The 16,391-nt window shown below is 51.3% G+C and overlaps 1 protein-coding gene across 1 annotated transcript in view; it reads left to right on the top strand.

The window, feature by feature from the left end:
* The window catches only part of Shb (SH2 domain containing adaptor protein B), a 111,929-nt gene that overhangs the window by 74,691 nt on the left and 20,847 nt on the right, over nucleotides 1-16,391 (top strand). The window contains exons 3-5 of the mRNA XM_031377292.1: nucleotides 1,064-1,279; nucleotides 12,409-12,580; nucleotides 15,392-15,511. Coding sequence (XP_031233152.1) covers nucleotides 1,064-1,279; nucleotides 12,409-12,580; nucleotides 15,392-15,511 — 508 coding nt within the window. The remainder of the gene's footprint in view (nucleotides 1-1,063; nucleotides 1,280-12,408; nucleotides 12,581-15,391; nucleotides 15,512-16,391) is intronic.

The raw sequence follows: 16,391 nt of genomic DNA, 5'->3' as shown, positions 1-16,391 counted from the left end.
AAGTGGGGAGCCAGTGCTTAATGGGTAAAGAGTCTGGTGATGTCTGCACAAGGGAGTGGACAGTTGTCACATGTGTTGTTACCCCATGAGTGTGGTGACCCTTGCCTGTAATCCTAGCCCTGGGGAGGTTGAGTCAAAAAAGTTGGGACCCTTTGATACAGTTCTTGAGTTTAAGGCTAGTCTGGACCACACAGATGCTCCATGGGCTGCATTGTGAGACCCTCAAAAAGAAAGGCAAGCAAACCAAGCTTATTCTGTATATAATGGGGCCTTGGCTCACACTGGTGAACCACAGGGTGGGGGAGGGATGCCATCCCCCTCTGCTTGTACTTGCCAGAATTGTCAGCTCCAGTCCTGGCTCTCTGCTTCTATTCTGCCCTTCCCTGGCCCCCTGTGCCTTCCCTTACCCTCAAGTCACTGTCATGGTGATGTAAGTGTGTCATCTCCTAGAAATAGCAACTGAAATGTCTGCTGTCAGAGATGACTGATCAGGTCGCTCCTGTCATCCTCCCTAAAAGAAGCCAACTCCTGTTCCCACAGCTCCAGTTTCCTGGCATTTTCACTTGCTTGGGAGAGTAGGCTCTGGGGTGTAGGAGTGCAGGGAGACATCAGTCAGCTCCTCAGAGTTGAAGAGTAAGTAGCCTGGCAGGTCCTCCCCAGGACAATGGTTGCATGTTGGCTCCTTAAGTTAATCTCTGGGCCAGGTGGGAACAGGAGGATCATTTGGCCCAATGTGGCTCTCTGCAAATGGAATTTAAAGATGGCCTCCGTAAGTAAGATGGGTCAGGTATGAGGGCTGTTCAGAACCAGAACACACTTGCCACTTCCTGCTCACAGCTGGTCCTGTCTTTGAAGGCAGCTGACAGTGAGAGTGAGGTTAGTGTGTTAAAGTTGAGTGGCTGTTAGGTTGACTGAGAAAGCACTCAGTGTAGGGCAGCCAGGAATAGAATGGGGTCATCTCTGCTGGCCCTACCTCCCTGGCTGGTATCTCTAGCCTCAGACCTGTTCCCTGGTGGGGGCCTCACACCCACAACTTGTCTCCTTCCTTCCTTTTTGCCTGCAGAATTCCAGAGGCAAGAGAGTGTCCGGTCACAACACAAAGGCATCCAGTTGTATGACACCCCGTATGAGCCCGAAGGCCAGAGCGTGGACTCAGACTCAGAGAGCACTGTAAGCCTTCGGCTGCGGGAGAGCAAGCTACCCCAGGATGACGACAGGCCTGCTGATGAGTACGACCAGCCATGGGAATGGAACCGGGTCACCATCCCCGCCCTGGCAGGTAGGAGCAGTGCCTTTGCTTGAGAGGCAGTTACTGAAGAGCGCTGAGCAGCAATGTAATAAATAGAAGACAAGTGGGTCCAGCCTGGCTAGGCGAACACCAGTCGAGTTGGGCTGCTCTTTTTCTTAATGGCACCACAAAGATAATACTAAGGGGATTCCTGAGGGAAAAGAGGCCAGGCCAAAGAGAAACTCTAGTCTGGTATTGAGAGTTCCCAGTCCAATCTCACCACCTTCAAAGCTGGTTCCCTTGGGCCTCACGGAGTCTCATTCAGCGGTCTCCTTCAGTCCTGCACAGCCCTCAGGGTCCCTGTGAGGAGGCAGAAGAAGATGGGGAAACCCCAACACCTGCCTGTGGTGCTTACTCATGCTTGAGCTCATGGAGTCTGAGAGAGCTAGTCTGGCACCTCATTCCTCAGCTTGGTCTCAGACCAGCAATGGTAGATTGCCTGTGAGCTGCTCAGAAATCTAGAACCTTGGGCCAGTGTGTAAAGGTGCTGGCCACTAGGCCTGCTAACCTCAGCTCAATTGCAGGGACCCACATGATGAAAGAAGAGAATTCTTTTTTTTTCTTTTCTTTTTGGTTTTTTGGAGACAGGGTTTCTCTGTGTAGCTCTGGCTGTCCTGGAACTCACTCTGTAGACCAGGCTGGCCTCGAACTCAGAAATCCACCTGCCTCTGCCTCCCAAGTGCTGGGATTAAAGGCTTATGCCACTACTGCCCGGCAAGAATTCTTCTTGCAAGCTGTCTTCTGATCTCCACACATGTGTCTTGGTGCATGCATACACACACACATGTGTGCACTTAGAGCATGTTCTGCCAGATCCTACATGATCTATGTTGATCTTCAAGTGAGACGCACTTTAGCAGTAGGACATCATCTTTCAAAAGGCTGCCTGTCTGGAACCTGCCCACTCCTGCCTGGAGACAGTTATAGTACTGTCCATGTGGTTGACCTCAGGTAGAGCTTGTTAGCGGTAAGTCTCAGGACCCACCACTGCCCCGGCTGCTCCTGGTTCTTGTCACTGTTTATTGTTGTTGGTGTCACTCAGACTCTTGTTCTGCCTGTCTCCCAAGTCTCTTGGCTTTCCATGTCCTACTCTAGAGCAGATCTGTGCCTGTCCCAAGCAGCTTTGGGTGCCTTCTCATTGGGATGAAGGAGGATGCTGTGAGCGCCAGCCTTCTGTCTGTTTCCTCTCTCTAGGCAGCAGTGGGTGGAGGCCAGTAGGCCACCACTCAGGATGATGACGCTTTGCAGCATCTTGATTGGATGGCTGAGTGTCATCACAGTTCCAGTTGCTAGCCCCGAAGTGTGGTTGTGTGGAGTGAAGGGCACGGTTCCCTACTGAGTGGCTTCTGTTGCATCAGTGTGCATGCACCCGGGGAGTTCGTGTACAGGTATGCATGTACAACTGTGTGCACTCATTCTTCAGCGAGGCCCTGGAGTGTTCAGGGACTGGCAGTACTGCTAGGGCCTGCTGTTACTGTAACAACCCCAGTTTTTCTCAGTTCTCAGGAGCTCGCAAGGCAAGAGCTATGTAAGATGAAGTTTGCTGAGCAAAGCTGCCCCATCTTCTCTCCACTGCTTTATTTTTGTGGTTCTCCACCTTGTGGGGATCCTTTTTTTCTGTGTTTCCAAATTCCCAAAAGGCTTAGAAGGGAGGAAGACTGAGACTAGGACCCAGAGGGGGGTCAACATCCTGGAGGAACCTGACCGTAGAGTGCGCTTTCTAGCTTTGGAGGCCGCTGTAGCTACAGTGAGGAATCTGGGAAGCTGAGACTCACTCTACCGCAGGAGCATGGATTGTAGGCAGTGCTGGGCACGTGCCCATGCCTCTGGAGCCTCAGCAGTGCCAATGGGTGTAGGCAGGGAGGCTGCTGGTCACAGTCTGTGGAACAGAGGTGCTTTTTAGCCTGGAGGGTGCCACCCTGCTCTGAGCTGATGCCTACAGGCCCTTTTCGGCCAAACTCCCAGCACACTTTCTCCCCCTCCTCCCTAACGCGTGTGCGTGCGTGCGTGCGTGCGTGCGTGTCTGTCTGTCTGTCTGTCTGTCTGTGTCCCTCCCTCCCTCTCTGCCCTGTCTCACTGGGAACTTAAGCCACAGGAGAAGTCCATGGTTGCTCTGCAGCTATGTAGCAAATATTCTGAGAGAATGAGGTGAACCTAGCTCCCAGGGCATGGGAGTCTTTCTGCCCCTCAGGAGTCTGCAACACACATCTCATTAAGGATTAGAACTTGGGGAGTTAGATGGGATCCCACCAGCTGTTTAGTGAGCCCTTGGTGCTCCTTTGTTTCTGTGAGGTCGGTGGGGCATCTTGCAAGATGAGCAGGTCCTTTGCCCAGAAGGTGGCCCAAGACGAAGGCCAAGGACCGGGGATGAGGAACTCAGGTTAGCAGGTGGCAGACACCTGCGGCTGTCATGCTTCTGAAGGGATTGTACCTGCCTGAGGATTTTGACTGCCTTGCTGGCAGATGAGCCCAGCAGCCCTGTGAAGCTTCAGTGAACTTGCAGAGCCTCCCATCTGGAAAGCGTGGTCTCATTGCTAGCATCAAGTATGCACCTTCTGTATGTATTGTCTCATTGTATTCTCATGGCCACCTTCTGCATGGCTCATTTCCTTCTTTTAGGGATGGGGCCAGAGGGACCCCTGCCTGATCAGTAGCAAAGCCAAGTCTAACTGCAGAGACTGTACCTGAGCCTCCACAATATCACATAAATTATGTTTGGGGACCTGTACTTGCTGTAGCCCCAGCTTCACATGCCAGCGTAAGGGGCTAGGGGGGAAGGAGGACCTTGCATGCTATTTGTTCTCACTCTCTATGTCCTGGAGAAACTGAGGCAAAGGGGAAGAGAACCACAGAAGACCTTGTGACAGAGCCAGTCAAGCCATCTGTGGGTGTGGGAGATCTGTACCCTTTTAGTTCCCAGATAGAGAAGCCTGCAGTTGGGTCTAAGAAATAATCAAAGCACCTGATAGTGTAGAATCTGGCGGCGGCTCCCGGGTGGGCAGGCCTAAGAAGGGAGCCTGCTAGGCCTCTTCAGAGACAGTTATTTCATTTGTGACTCACTGTCTCAGGATTGTCTCCCTTCAAGGTACTTTACAGTGACCTGGGCTCTGCCAGAGGCAGAGTTGGAGAACAGACACATGACTCAGATGGGCTTATCACTCAGCAGTTACTTGGGGCCCTTGTCTGTACCCCATACCAGCTCCTTGGCACATTGGTCTGCCTTTGAAAGTTTAGGTCAGTGTGTCTCATCATCTGTTGATTGCCAGCTCGTCAACTTAGACCTCAGGCAGGTTGCTCACCTCCCTGAGCCTCAGTTTTCCCATCTGAAAAGTGGTGATTGTCTTAAGTCTTTGTAGCATGGGCTTCTTGGAAAGCCCAGTGAAAAACAATGGCTTTTCATGCAGAGATCTCTGGATGAAAAGACACTGTGAGCCCTAAAGGGCTGTGGCTGTGAGGTTTATTATTGGAGTTCTGGAAGGGCTTGCCAAATTAAATAAAGTTTAATTTAATATAAAAAACAGCACTACATGAAGAGGCGCTTAGCAGCCCTGGAGGCCTCTTTTACAAAGCCTGTTCCTGATGATGCCTGGCAGTGGGAAACGGGGACAGGAGGCCTGGAAAGCAGCTCTACTGTAGGAACCCTGCCCCTCCATTGCCCAGCCCTCACTCCTGTTCATCCTGCTGGAGGCTCAAGCCAGCAGTCGGAGTGAGAGTGGCCTCTGCCCCTCCCTGCGTTAGAAGTGACCTGTTTGGTCCTCCTTGAATAGGAATTTTGAACTTGAGCTGCAAATAAGCCACTGCAGAAAGTGTTACAGCACCAAGTGACACCTGAGTCCTGGACTGAATGTATGAGAAGTCACAGTTCTCTGGAGGAATCCACATGGATGAAGGTGAGGGGCTGAGGCAGCCAGGGAGGGTGTCCCTGTTCATCTCAGGTGACACTATTGGAGGCCCTTCCAGAAAACCTCCCCTAACACGACAGTCCCCTCTCAGCCTCCTGGATTGGGCTGAGCCTCCTGTCATATTCCCTGGGTGATCTGTTACGGAACAGCCAGACGCACAGTTGTCATGGTAATCTCATGGGGTGCTAGTGCTGTACCCCCTAGGGAGCCCCTCTGAAGTTTTGATGCCTTCCTAGCATTATCGAGGGCCTTTGAAAGGACTGAGAAAGGGAGAGCGATGTCTTCTGTGTGCTGCTTCCTAACAGTTGAGACTCATATGAGCAGCTCCGTAGGCTGACTTACTTAAAGGAGCCCCAGTATGGGAAGAGAGGAAGAAGGAATGGACAGGAAGCTAGCTTTTATTGAGAAGCAATTACGAACCTGGTTTAAATTAGCCCTTCGAGCCCTGCCATGTGGGTGTTATTTCACTATGGTAACATAAATAATAGTACTGAAGCTCAGGCAGTAAGCAGCTCACCTGCAGTCACATAGCAGTGAACTTAGGCCCATCTGAATGAAAAGTGCCTTCCTTCACCACCGTCACATTGGCCTCATCTGGAAAAAGTGTTATTTGAGCCTGGTACAGGGTAGCTCGGGAGATTCCTGAGGTAGAAGCGATTGCTCCACTTGCTCTTTGGCCTTAGTATTAGTCTGGTCATTGCCCCCACAGGTGGAGATATCGTGAAGTTAGTACTCTGGTGCTGTGTGCTCTGAGCATGGCTCACACTTGCTGCTCCTTGTGCCTCCTTGGAGACCCAGAGTCTGCAGAGGGTCCCCCAGGGGAGTCTCAGACCTAGCCACGGTTCTCCTCACACTCCAGCAGTGTGATGCCTCACAACAGGCTCTCTGGAGTTCCAGAATGCCTCCTGTCTCTTTCATTGCCTCCCAGAATGCCTTGGGCCTGTGAGGAAATTAACAACTGTGTTTGTATGAGAAGCTTTTTGTTGTGTAATGAGTAACAGCCATAATTAATGTTTAACATGCAGGTCTACCAAAGGAAGCAGGGGGCAGGGTTAGAGCTGTGGGGTTCTCTCTCCTTTGGCTAAATATTATTGGGGGACAGGTTTCTCTGGTTGGTTTTTCTGACATATTAATTGGTTCCTATATTAATCTTTAAAAACGAAACCTAGAGCACCAGCTCGATTACGTACAAAAATGTCTTCATTTCCTGTGTGGAGTTCCTTTGTGCCTTGCCCTTCTGCTTGGCAGGTCAGAGATCGCCGTGGGGATGGAGACTGTAAGCTGCTTGAGGTCAAAGCTCTGCCTGCCCTGTGCACACATGAGTCCTTACCTAGCTCTACGCCTGGTGCCCAGAGAGTGTTGGGAAGTTTGTGTAGTTACTGAGTCAGGCCTGGACGCAGAAACCCCACGCTCTCCTCCAAGCTAGGTTCTGCTAGTGGCTGTGTGGTGGCGGGTACTTGGTGCTCTCATCCCTCCTGTGTGCTGGACATCTGTCTCCTGGCCACACGAGGCCAGAGTGGTCTGCAGTGGGAGGTCACTTTCATGTGGCCACTGGCCTGACCTCCTCCCTTCCTGCCTATGTCTGAATTCCCTCTCAGAAACTGAAAGTGTGTCCTTCCTGTCTACGGAGGAAGCCACGGCCCAGAGCCGTGAGAGCTGTGTTTGTGGCCAGCACTGGCTTGTCTCTCCGTCTCTCATTGTCTACAGTGGGCAGTGCATAGACACACACAGTGGGCGGGAGCTTCCTCCGGTGCCCCGCCTGGGCGGCTGCTCTTTGGACAAGCAGATGGAGAGGTAATCACTTTCCCCAGGCTCTAGGAGTCTCATGGGTGTCTACAGGTGAAAAGGTTACACATCACACAGGGCCTCAGCCTTGAGCGATTTCCAGTAACAGGTGACAGGTAAACCCAGCCCTGAGCCCTGGAAGGAATCAAGTGCTGGGGCCACGGTCTACATTCAAAGCTGCCATTTGCTGTCAGTGACAGATTGTCTGTGTCTTCTCACCTGCAGAATAGGGGTGACAGTAGGCACTATAGTTGGGGCTCTGAGTGCCTGGTAGGTGGTAGCTGCTGTTACCCTGGTGTTACTGCTGTGGGCTCTGATATCTGCTGCACTGCGAGGAGATCTGTGCTGAACTCGACTCAGACTGAGGAGACCCTGGTTCTAGCTCCATGGTTCTCATCTGCGGAGTGAGTTATGGTGGAAAAGATGGCTGCTCTCAGCTGTGGAACCGTCGGTGCTTCATAGGGCTTCTGGGGTCAGCACTCAGCTCTGCTGTCCATCCGTGTTTTTTCTAGGGGCACAGTCACAAATGAAAGGACAGAGGTGAGCACCTCCCGCCACTCTATATTCACCTTCCCAGGCCAGGCATAGCCTTATCATTGGTGTTCTGGAACAAGGAGGCTCAAGGCCTGCCTCTGAGCCTTTCAGAGTCACCAGCCTCTACTCTTAATTAACATCTTGGCTTCACACATCCTATGAGGCAGCAGAAGCGCCCCAGGGTCAGAGGCCTCTTCATGATCCTGGAAATGCAAACCTTTGTGAGGCTACTTCCTAAGAGTCCTGCGAAAGAAGGGCCAAGGGGTGCCCTGGGGAGTAGAGGGGCCTTTCCTCTGTGGGCTCTCCATCTTGGCATCTGTGAGATGCAAGTTCTCAGGGTCAGTGGCATAATGTCTGTGCTGGTTTGGGATAAGTTTTAGTCACACAAGCACTAATTGCATTGATACGAATGTTCATAGCCTTGGGATAGGTGGTCCACCCCACCTCCAAAACCAGTGTCCAGTCTCCCCTCCTCAGCATGCTGACACCCACCTGGCTCTCAGTGGCATCTGGCATTATATGCAGAGCCCTGCAAGAAAAAGGCACCTGGACACATTGGCTCACCCTCTGTCTCTTTCAGAGTAGTAAGACATCAGTGAGCAAGCCACATAACAGTCCCAGCCCCTCCTGTGCATCCAGTACTGTTTACCAAGAGGGCTGGTCCTCAGTCCTGGTTTATCACTGAGGGGCTGAAGGGATCTGTGGCAGCTGAGAGTCCCCTGTCAGTCCCTGCACACCATCTCCCCACCTCACTGCCTCTGCTACTGGCTGCTCGATGCTGTGCTGGAGAACGAATAAGCAGAGGCTGCAGACTGGCCAGAAATAAGGAGCAGGATTGCCAGAGCAGTGCCAACCCCACCTGGGAAACCCTAGGTTTGAGGAGGCCCCAAGGCTGCCCAGCACAGAGCTCGAAGGCTGAGGCTCAGCCAGTCGCCTGGCACAGCAGCCTGCATCATTAGCTGAGCCAAGTTCTGCAGCCACACAGGCCTGGTTTGTAAAAACATGGAGATAAGAACATCTCACAGATGAGGAAAATGTGCACCCCAGATTTTCTGTAGAGTCCACCCGTTTGTGGGAAGTACAAGCTGTAGGAATGAATAAAAACACTTCCAAGGGGATTCTAACGTAACCTGATTGGGACTGGCGAAGTGGTTGGTTCTTAAGGGTGCTCCCTGCCACCAAGCCTGGAGACCTGACCGTAGCCGCTAGAAGGCCAGCACAGAGCTGGCAGAGAAAGTCCAGCTTGGGTATCATTTCTCAAGGAATGAATGGATATAGATAGAGCCCTGCAGAGCTAGGCAGGGACTTACTCATTCAACAGGCTTTGGTCTGTACACCAGATCTTGTTCTGGACAACAATACAGAATCAGATGGCTGTCCTATTGAAACTCAATTCTGAAGTCCGTTCTGATACAAGTTATCTTTGTGACTGTATGAAAAGGCACATCCTCCACTTGTGAAAAGGCACCCCTCCCATCCAGACAGAGGGGTCTGCCACAGACGGAGCTCCCGCCTGAACCATTTCTCCAGCCTTTCACTACCTAGGTGGTTATTAGCAGATGAGGGCCTCTGGGCTTGAGAGAAGTTCAAAAATATTCCAGTGTCATGATGAGTAATAACGCAGTAGGATGAAGTCTGAGTGTCCCTGACTCTCACGTAGGACTGCAGAGTTCCTCCCTGGCTGTGCTTCAGTCTGTGGGCCATTCCTGGGAGCCAGATGCACAGCCAAAAGGGACTTAGCTGAGGCCATCTGGTTCTGTGGAAATTGCTGCATTCTTTCCAGCAGAGGCAGATGCTGGGGTGGCAGACAAAGCACTTTAGGGCTGGAGGAGGCGAAGGAATTCTACCTGGGGGCCTAGGGCAAAGCTACTCCAGGAGGTACATTCCAAAAATCTAGACAGAGACAAGGCAAGGGCCCAAAGGCAGGTAGCAGGTGATGGATTCAGAGACCAGCCAGCCTCTGAGAGTAGAGCATAAGGTGAAGAAAGAGGTCAAGCTGCCTCCAACTTCCTGAGGACCATAAAGAAGGTTTTGCCTTTTGAACCCAGGCCACTGGGTCAGCAGTCAAGGGCTGTGCTGTAGAGGCTGCTGTTTGTGGCCTGCTCTGAACAGGAAGGAAATTACACTGAAGGAGCTTATTGCTTTTATGGGAGCTGCAACAGCCCATGGCATTTTCTAAGCATCCTCTCTAGGGTAGACTATAGAGTAAATTGAGCAGATGAGACTGGAGAGGGTAGAAGGAAAACCTTGCCAGAGTCTGTTCCATAGGACACTGGAAGGCTAGAACGAGTGGACAGATAGAGGTTCCTGAGCAGCAGACACCCTACCAAGGTCTAGAACCATAGAGAGGCCAGCTCTTCTACAGTTGTGGGCAGCGTTCGTGCCAGTCCTGGGAGGCCTGTATATAGTCATTCAGATAGAGCATCTGGCCAGGTGAGGGAGACCACAGCTTCTGCCCACCCAGACCTCAGCTTATGAAAAAGGAAGGCAGATTGGGGTGAGCCTGACCCTGCTGTACCAGAGTCCTGAGCTCAACCTTGCCCTGCCCCTGGGCTTCCTCATACTTCCCAGGTACACCATTGCAGGAGTATTGTGGAGTTCAGTGCTCATGAAGTACCTTAGACACCTCTTCTGTTATTAGAAGGGCCCAAACGTCAGTATATATGAGTATCAGGTTTCTTTTTTTTTTTTAAAGATTTATTTTATTTATTTATGTATATGAGTACACTGTAGCTGTACAGATGGCCATGAGCCATCATGTGTGTGGCTACTGGGAACTGAACTTGGCCCTACTCGCTCCGGCATCATTCACTGTAGCTGTCTTCAGACACACCAGAAGAGGGCGTCAGATCTCATTACGGATGGTTGTGAGCCACCATGTGGTTGCTGGGATCCGAACTCAGTACCTTTGGAAGAACAGTGAGTGCTCTTACCCACTGAGCCATCTCGCCAGCCAGCCCCGAGTATCAGGTTTCTAATACGGAGGTGGAGAGGGGGAACCGCAAACTTCCAAGGCAATCCAGGAGAAAGCCTAATAAAATAAGTGGGGCACTTGAGCGATGAGCCCTGCCCCCTGGCTTCACCTCTTGGGTAGACATTTAGTGCCAAGCTAAGGTGCAGACTTGCTGATCCTGAAGACACTATTGTGCTACCACCAGGGTTAGTCGCCCTCTCTCCCTCCCTCAGGATCCCAACTCGCTCTTTAATTACCTATCGGTGGGACTCATTAGTTCTGTTCTTCGAACAACTCACGGGGGCAGCATATTTTCCTCTGAATGCAGATATTCTTTTGAGGAATTGTGTCTTTATCTCTTGCAAGAAAATCACTAAATTAAAAGAATTGCCATTTTAAATTGCAGATTAAAGAGAAACTTAATTAGAAGGGATGGAAGCAGTTGTATTTGGAGCTTTTGTTCAGAGTCCCCCCTCACCCCCCTTAGATGTTGAATCTCGGCACTTGGAGTTTGTATATTTGTGTTTTAGGTGAAGTGATTTGCCTAATTAAGCTTGTCATTCATCACCACCTGCTCTTACTGAAATATATGGCTGCAGTATTAGGCATGCCAGAGGATGTATCAATGAATTCAGTAAGGAATTAGTGTCAGCCAGGACATTCTTAGGTTTTATCTGATAGGAAAACAGATTTTTTTCCCCCATTAGTTTTTCATTTAGTCATGTGGTGGCCACCTGTTACTTTGTAGATACTGTGTATGTATGGGACAAGTGGTATCTAAGCTGTGGCCTATTTTCAGTGGCCCATGGGAGCCAGGCTAGGAGACTGGTGATTTGGGTGGCCAAGGGAGTTCTGAGAAGGCATCCTGGAGAAGCAGCTTCTGAAGTAGAGTGAAGTGGGAGTGACTCTGAGCAGGCAGCCAGGTGCCACAGGGTGTCTATGCCCAAGAGCTCCAGGGTTGGGGAAGTATTCAGTGGTTAAGAGCACTTGGCTGTTCTAGAGGGCTGCCGTTAGGTTCTAGTACCCACACTGAGTGGTTCACAACTGTAACTTCAGCTTTGGATCCAGCACCTAACTCTCCTTCTGTAGGCATTTGCACACATGTGGTACATGTCAAGGCATGGGCACGCGCGCACACACACACACATCTTTTTTTTTTTTTAGAGATTGGGTTCCTCAAACTTCCTAATGCCGCAACCCTCAGTACAGTTCCTCATGCTGTGCTGACCTCCAACCATAAAAGGATTTTGTTGGTACTTCATAACTGTAATTTTGCTACTGTTATGAATAGTAATGTAAATATGTGTTTCCGATGGTCTTAGGCAACAGCTGTGAAACAGTCACTTGCCCCAAAGGGGTCACAGGTTAAGAATTGCTGCTCTACAGCCTTAGTCTATGGTCTACATGGGAGGACCTGTCCCATTATGCAACACTCTGCTGTGTGTTCACTTGTGGCTGTCCATGCACAGTCTCTAAACAAAGAAGAGCAGACTCAGGGAGCAGTGTGCTCCACACAGAGCTCAGTAGGATTTTCCAAGGAAGAAGGTAACTCCAAGGGCCTGAGACAAGAGGATGAAGAATGATCTGGCAGATATGGAAGAGAAACACTGGGGGCTCTGGGGATTTCCCTCTTGCTCATGGTAGCTGATCTAGTTTGAGAATTTGGCATTCGTTCTTAAGGTGCCCACAATACAAATACGTCCCCTCAGGTCCTTCTACTCAGCAGTGACTCATCCAGCATAGGAACTTTGGGGGACACACTTAAGCCATAGCAAAATCCAGTATTTTGGGAGTCTCTCTCTCTCGATCTTGCGTGGTGTCAAGAGCCAAGCAGAAAATTGCACCACTTTGTGCTGCCCCAGCTGGGATTGGTGCCCCAGGTGTGGCTTGGCCCCAGGTGTGGCTGGGCCCCAGGTGACAGTGCCTCCTCTCCTCTCTGTTCTCAGCCCAGTTCAATGGCAACGAGAAGCGACAGTCTTCCCCATCGCCTTCTCGGGACCGACGGCGCCAGCTCCGTGCCCCGGGAGGAGGCTTCAAGCCCATCAAGCATGGGAGCCCTGAGTTCTGTGGGATTCTGGGGGAGAGAGTGGATCCCACCATCCCACTGGAGAAACAAATGTAAGTTCACTGCTGCTTCCTTCAGTTGCTGTACCCTCTTCTGTGTCTTTATCGTAAGAACACAGTTGATCACTGGCCCTGACAGAGGCTCTTGGGAGGTCAGGTTCCCGACTCCTGGCCATGCCTGGTCTATTCACACCATGCTGCAACCCTGACCCTCAGTAGCTGGCCATATGAACTACAAAGTGTTCCGTCACCTCTCATTTTTCATCCTAGTTCCTAAAGTCTAAATTAAACCTGCCCTCAGTGTAAATTAGATCTCTCCTCTAGCTGTTGTGTGGCTTCTGTGCTACATACGTTGGCTGATCATCAGCTCAGGCCTTTACACTCTTGATTTGGGTTTCCCTAGTCTCTCTCTCCAGTCTGAGCCCACCCTTGCTGTTCTCCAAGCATTGTGCTAGGCCTGACCATGATGCCGACTCCCTGCTCAGCCAGGCCTGTGTCCTGCGACTCCATTACTCCAGGATGAAGCCCCAGCTCCCTTGGTTTCTTAACACATCAGTTCTTGGACGAGAGAGTTTCTCTAGGTGCATCAGCTGCTTAGCAAGTTAGTGTACAGTAAAAGGGCTCCCTTGCTGCTCAGAGGGACATTGAGGCCCAGCCTCATACCCTAGACCCCATTCTTTCTGTTGTCACATCCTCCTAGACTTCTCTTATGCCCAGCCAGTGCACATACCTGGTGCAGAGTGGGTCTTTATAAAGTGAGGGATGACTGATGTTGGTGCAGAGTTGGTCTTTATAAGGGGAGCCATAGCTAATGCTGGTGCTGTTACCAGGAGCATTGCTTCTGTGTATGGTAAGTTCTTACCAGTTCTCACCAGTTCTTACAGGTTCAAAGGCAATGTCCTTCTCCAGGACTTCCCTGACCATTCATGCCAGAGAAGTGCCTCTCTCTATGCCTGTCACAGTTCCTCACAGCTCTTGTCTTCCTATGGAGCATGTGTTCTGTCAGGAATGGCTTCTTGTCACTCTTTGCCGACCTTCCCTCTGTGTGTCAGCCCCATGAGATCAAGGGTGCAGTGAGTAAAGACTGGAGAAAGCAGTTCCCATCCAGTTGCTGCAAGTGACTGAGTCTCCCCTGATCCCTTCAGTCTGACCTGGCTGGCATCTCCACATGTTCCCAGGGTGACCCTCTGCTCAGATCCCGCAACTGTAGGCTCAACCCCCCACAGGACCACCCAGGGTAGCCTGTGCTCTGCAGATTCCCTACAGGCAGGCTCCTGATCCAGTGCCCTTTGCCCCTCTTTTCTGATCCTTCACTCCAGGCCCCTTCTTTCTTTCAACATGAAGTAGTCAAGAAAGGACCTGGCAGCCTATCCTGCTTACCACCAGGGACTACCTTTAACGAGGCCTCTGGAGGCCCTTCTCTATCTCTGTTCCAGCCCCTGCATTCAGGGAGGGCAGACAGTGGACAGCACTTCCGTAGAGACCCTTTCCTACCTTCCCCGAGGACCGTTCACTGTCTACTGGCTGGAAATTGTGTTCTTAATAAACCGCTTTTTGTCAGCTTGCTGGGGGTGTGTCACTCAGGCCCCCCCTCCTGAGCCTGGTCTCACCAGGTCTATTATTACCAACCTTGTTTTAGTTTGCCTGTTTCTCCCCATGGCTGCCTTAAGCATCTCTGGAAATGTTCTCATTATGGCAGTCTAAGCATCTCCAGTCCATGGTTCTGTCTGTGCAACCATAGAAAGAGAGGCAGTTGGCAGTCATAGTGTCTTATCCCTGTGTCCCATGTCCCATCCCCACCCCCATACACAGACACACAACTGGCATCCTACATACGGTTGCTTCTGCTGCAGTGTTCTTTCATGGGCCCAGCATAGACACAAAGGAGTTTTTTTGACTGCATTTGCTGTCCCATTGAGACTTTGTCTCCAGCTTTCCCAGTCACAGAAACACGGTTTTCATCTCATCCCTTGGCCAGCGGGGCTGTAATGCCCTCTGCACCACATGCTCCTCCTCCCTCCTCTCTGGCTCACGTAGTACTCAGAAATGGGATGCTATGATTCTCATGTGCCCAGCTAGTGCCAGGACCGTTTGGCAGGAGCTGGTTCCAGCCACTCTGTATCGGATTAGAGAGCTGCCCTGTGCCCCACCCATGTTAGGCTTCCTGTCAGCATGCTCTAGGAGCCCATTTCATTTCGAGAAATACTTAGGAGCCCCTGGGCTGTGCTGCCTGCTCCTGTCTCCCCCATAACTCCCACATCTTTCTACTGCTTTCCAGCCTATGACCCTTTCACACTTACACTTTCTTTTTTTTTTTTTTTTTAGTGTATTCACCATTGCTCGCTTCAGACACACCAGAAGAGGGCATCAGATCCCATTGTGGATGATTGTGAGTCACCATGTGGTTGCTGGGAATTGAACTCAGGGCCTCTGGAAAAGCAATCAGTCCTCTTAACCACTGAGCCATCTCCCCAGCCCACACCTATACTTTCTAGCTGCTGTTCTTCGGACCGTCTTTTTCCCCCCTCCTTAGGTCTGCGCTGATAAAAATCCCTGTCCCCACAGGCTGGTCACCATGCCTAAAATAGTCCCAGCCATGTGGCCTGGCTTCACTTTCATCTTCCTCAGCACCTGTCTCCACAGGGCCAACTTGATGAGCACAGAGTATCTGGTGCTGGACTGCACGGAACGTGAGCCTTCATGGGAAAGGACCCAGGGGTTTCCATCAGGATCTGACATGCAGCAGACAGTAGCTGAGCAGCTGTTGAACCTCCTCACAGGAGACTGGAGCCAGCAGCTGCCCCAGGAGGTCACTCTGGGAGCCTGGGGCCCTCTCTCCTGACTGCACTCCTGTTCTCTCCCCAGATGGTATCACGGAGCCATCAGCAGAAGTGATGCTGAGACCCTGCTGCGACTCTGCAAGGAATGCAGCTACCTTGTCCGCAACAGCCAGACCAGCAAACACGACTACTCCCTCTCCCTGAAGTGAGTACCCTGGCACAGGGCAGTGTGCCTGCATGAGTCTTCACAGAAAGACCACACTCAGGTCCCCCAAGAAGCCTGTCCCTCCCAGTTATCTCAACCTTGGTTTTTAATTTGGTCTCGTTCTGGGAACACAGAGAAGTGGTGTGGTTTCCACCTCTGCTTTCCCAGGGAGGAGAGGCTTCGCTTCACAAGTACCGCCACTAGCCGAGAGGAATGCCTGTGCTCCTCAAGCCCAGGCGTGTACCTGGCTCTTAGTGCATCCTGCCCAGCGTCAGCTTCACATCAGTCCTTTGGTGAGGAATGTGTTGTCCCACTCTGTAGACTGGGAAACTGAGGCTCACAGAGAGCAGGTGATGGATGACCGACCGTCTGTCTGGCCTTCATGGTGCTGTGTAGCTGCTTGTGAGAACCCTTTCCTATTCCCCAGGTTGGCTTCTGGACTGATCTTCTTTTCATATACCCCACAGAGTTTGAGAGGGCACCCACTGATATGGCTGCTCTGCAGCTGCTCAGGTCCTTCTGAGCTGTTAAAATGAACAGGTTTAGAAATAAGAGGTTTGTTTTGTTTTGTTTTGTTTCCCCCTCCTGCTGGAGTGTTCCATTGTTCAGGGCTGTCGCTAGATGGGATCCAAGGAATCTTCCAGAATCCATTGTAGAAGTGGGAGATTTGAGGCTCAGAGGAAAGAGGAATTCTTCGAGGGCACAGAATTAGTGATGCAATTGGGGTGTGAACCCAGGTCCTACATCCAGATTACTGGGTAGGAATGGAGCCCTCCCCGCTGCCCTAGTCATTGCCGGAGTCTCACGATGAGAGTAGGTTTGGCCGCACTTCTTTGAGAAATCCTTGCACCCATACTGGCAGGGTGGTCTTCCTGTCATG

This window comes from Mastomys coucha, unplaced genomic scaffold (genome assembly GCF_008632895.1).
Source record: "Mastomys coucha isolate ucsf_1 unplaced genomic scaffold, UCSF_Mcou_1 pScaffold18, whole genome shotgun sequence".
NCBI lineage: Eukaryota > Metazoa > Chordata > Mammalia > Rodentia > Muridae > Mastomys > Mastomys coucha.
The sequence above is the reverse complement of the archived record's forward strand: the minus strand, read 5'-3'. Positions and strand labels throughout refer to the sequence as shown.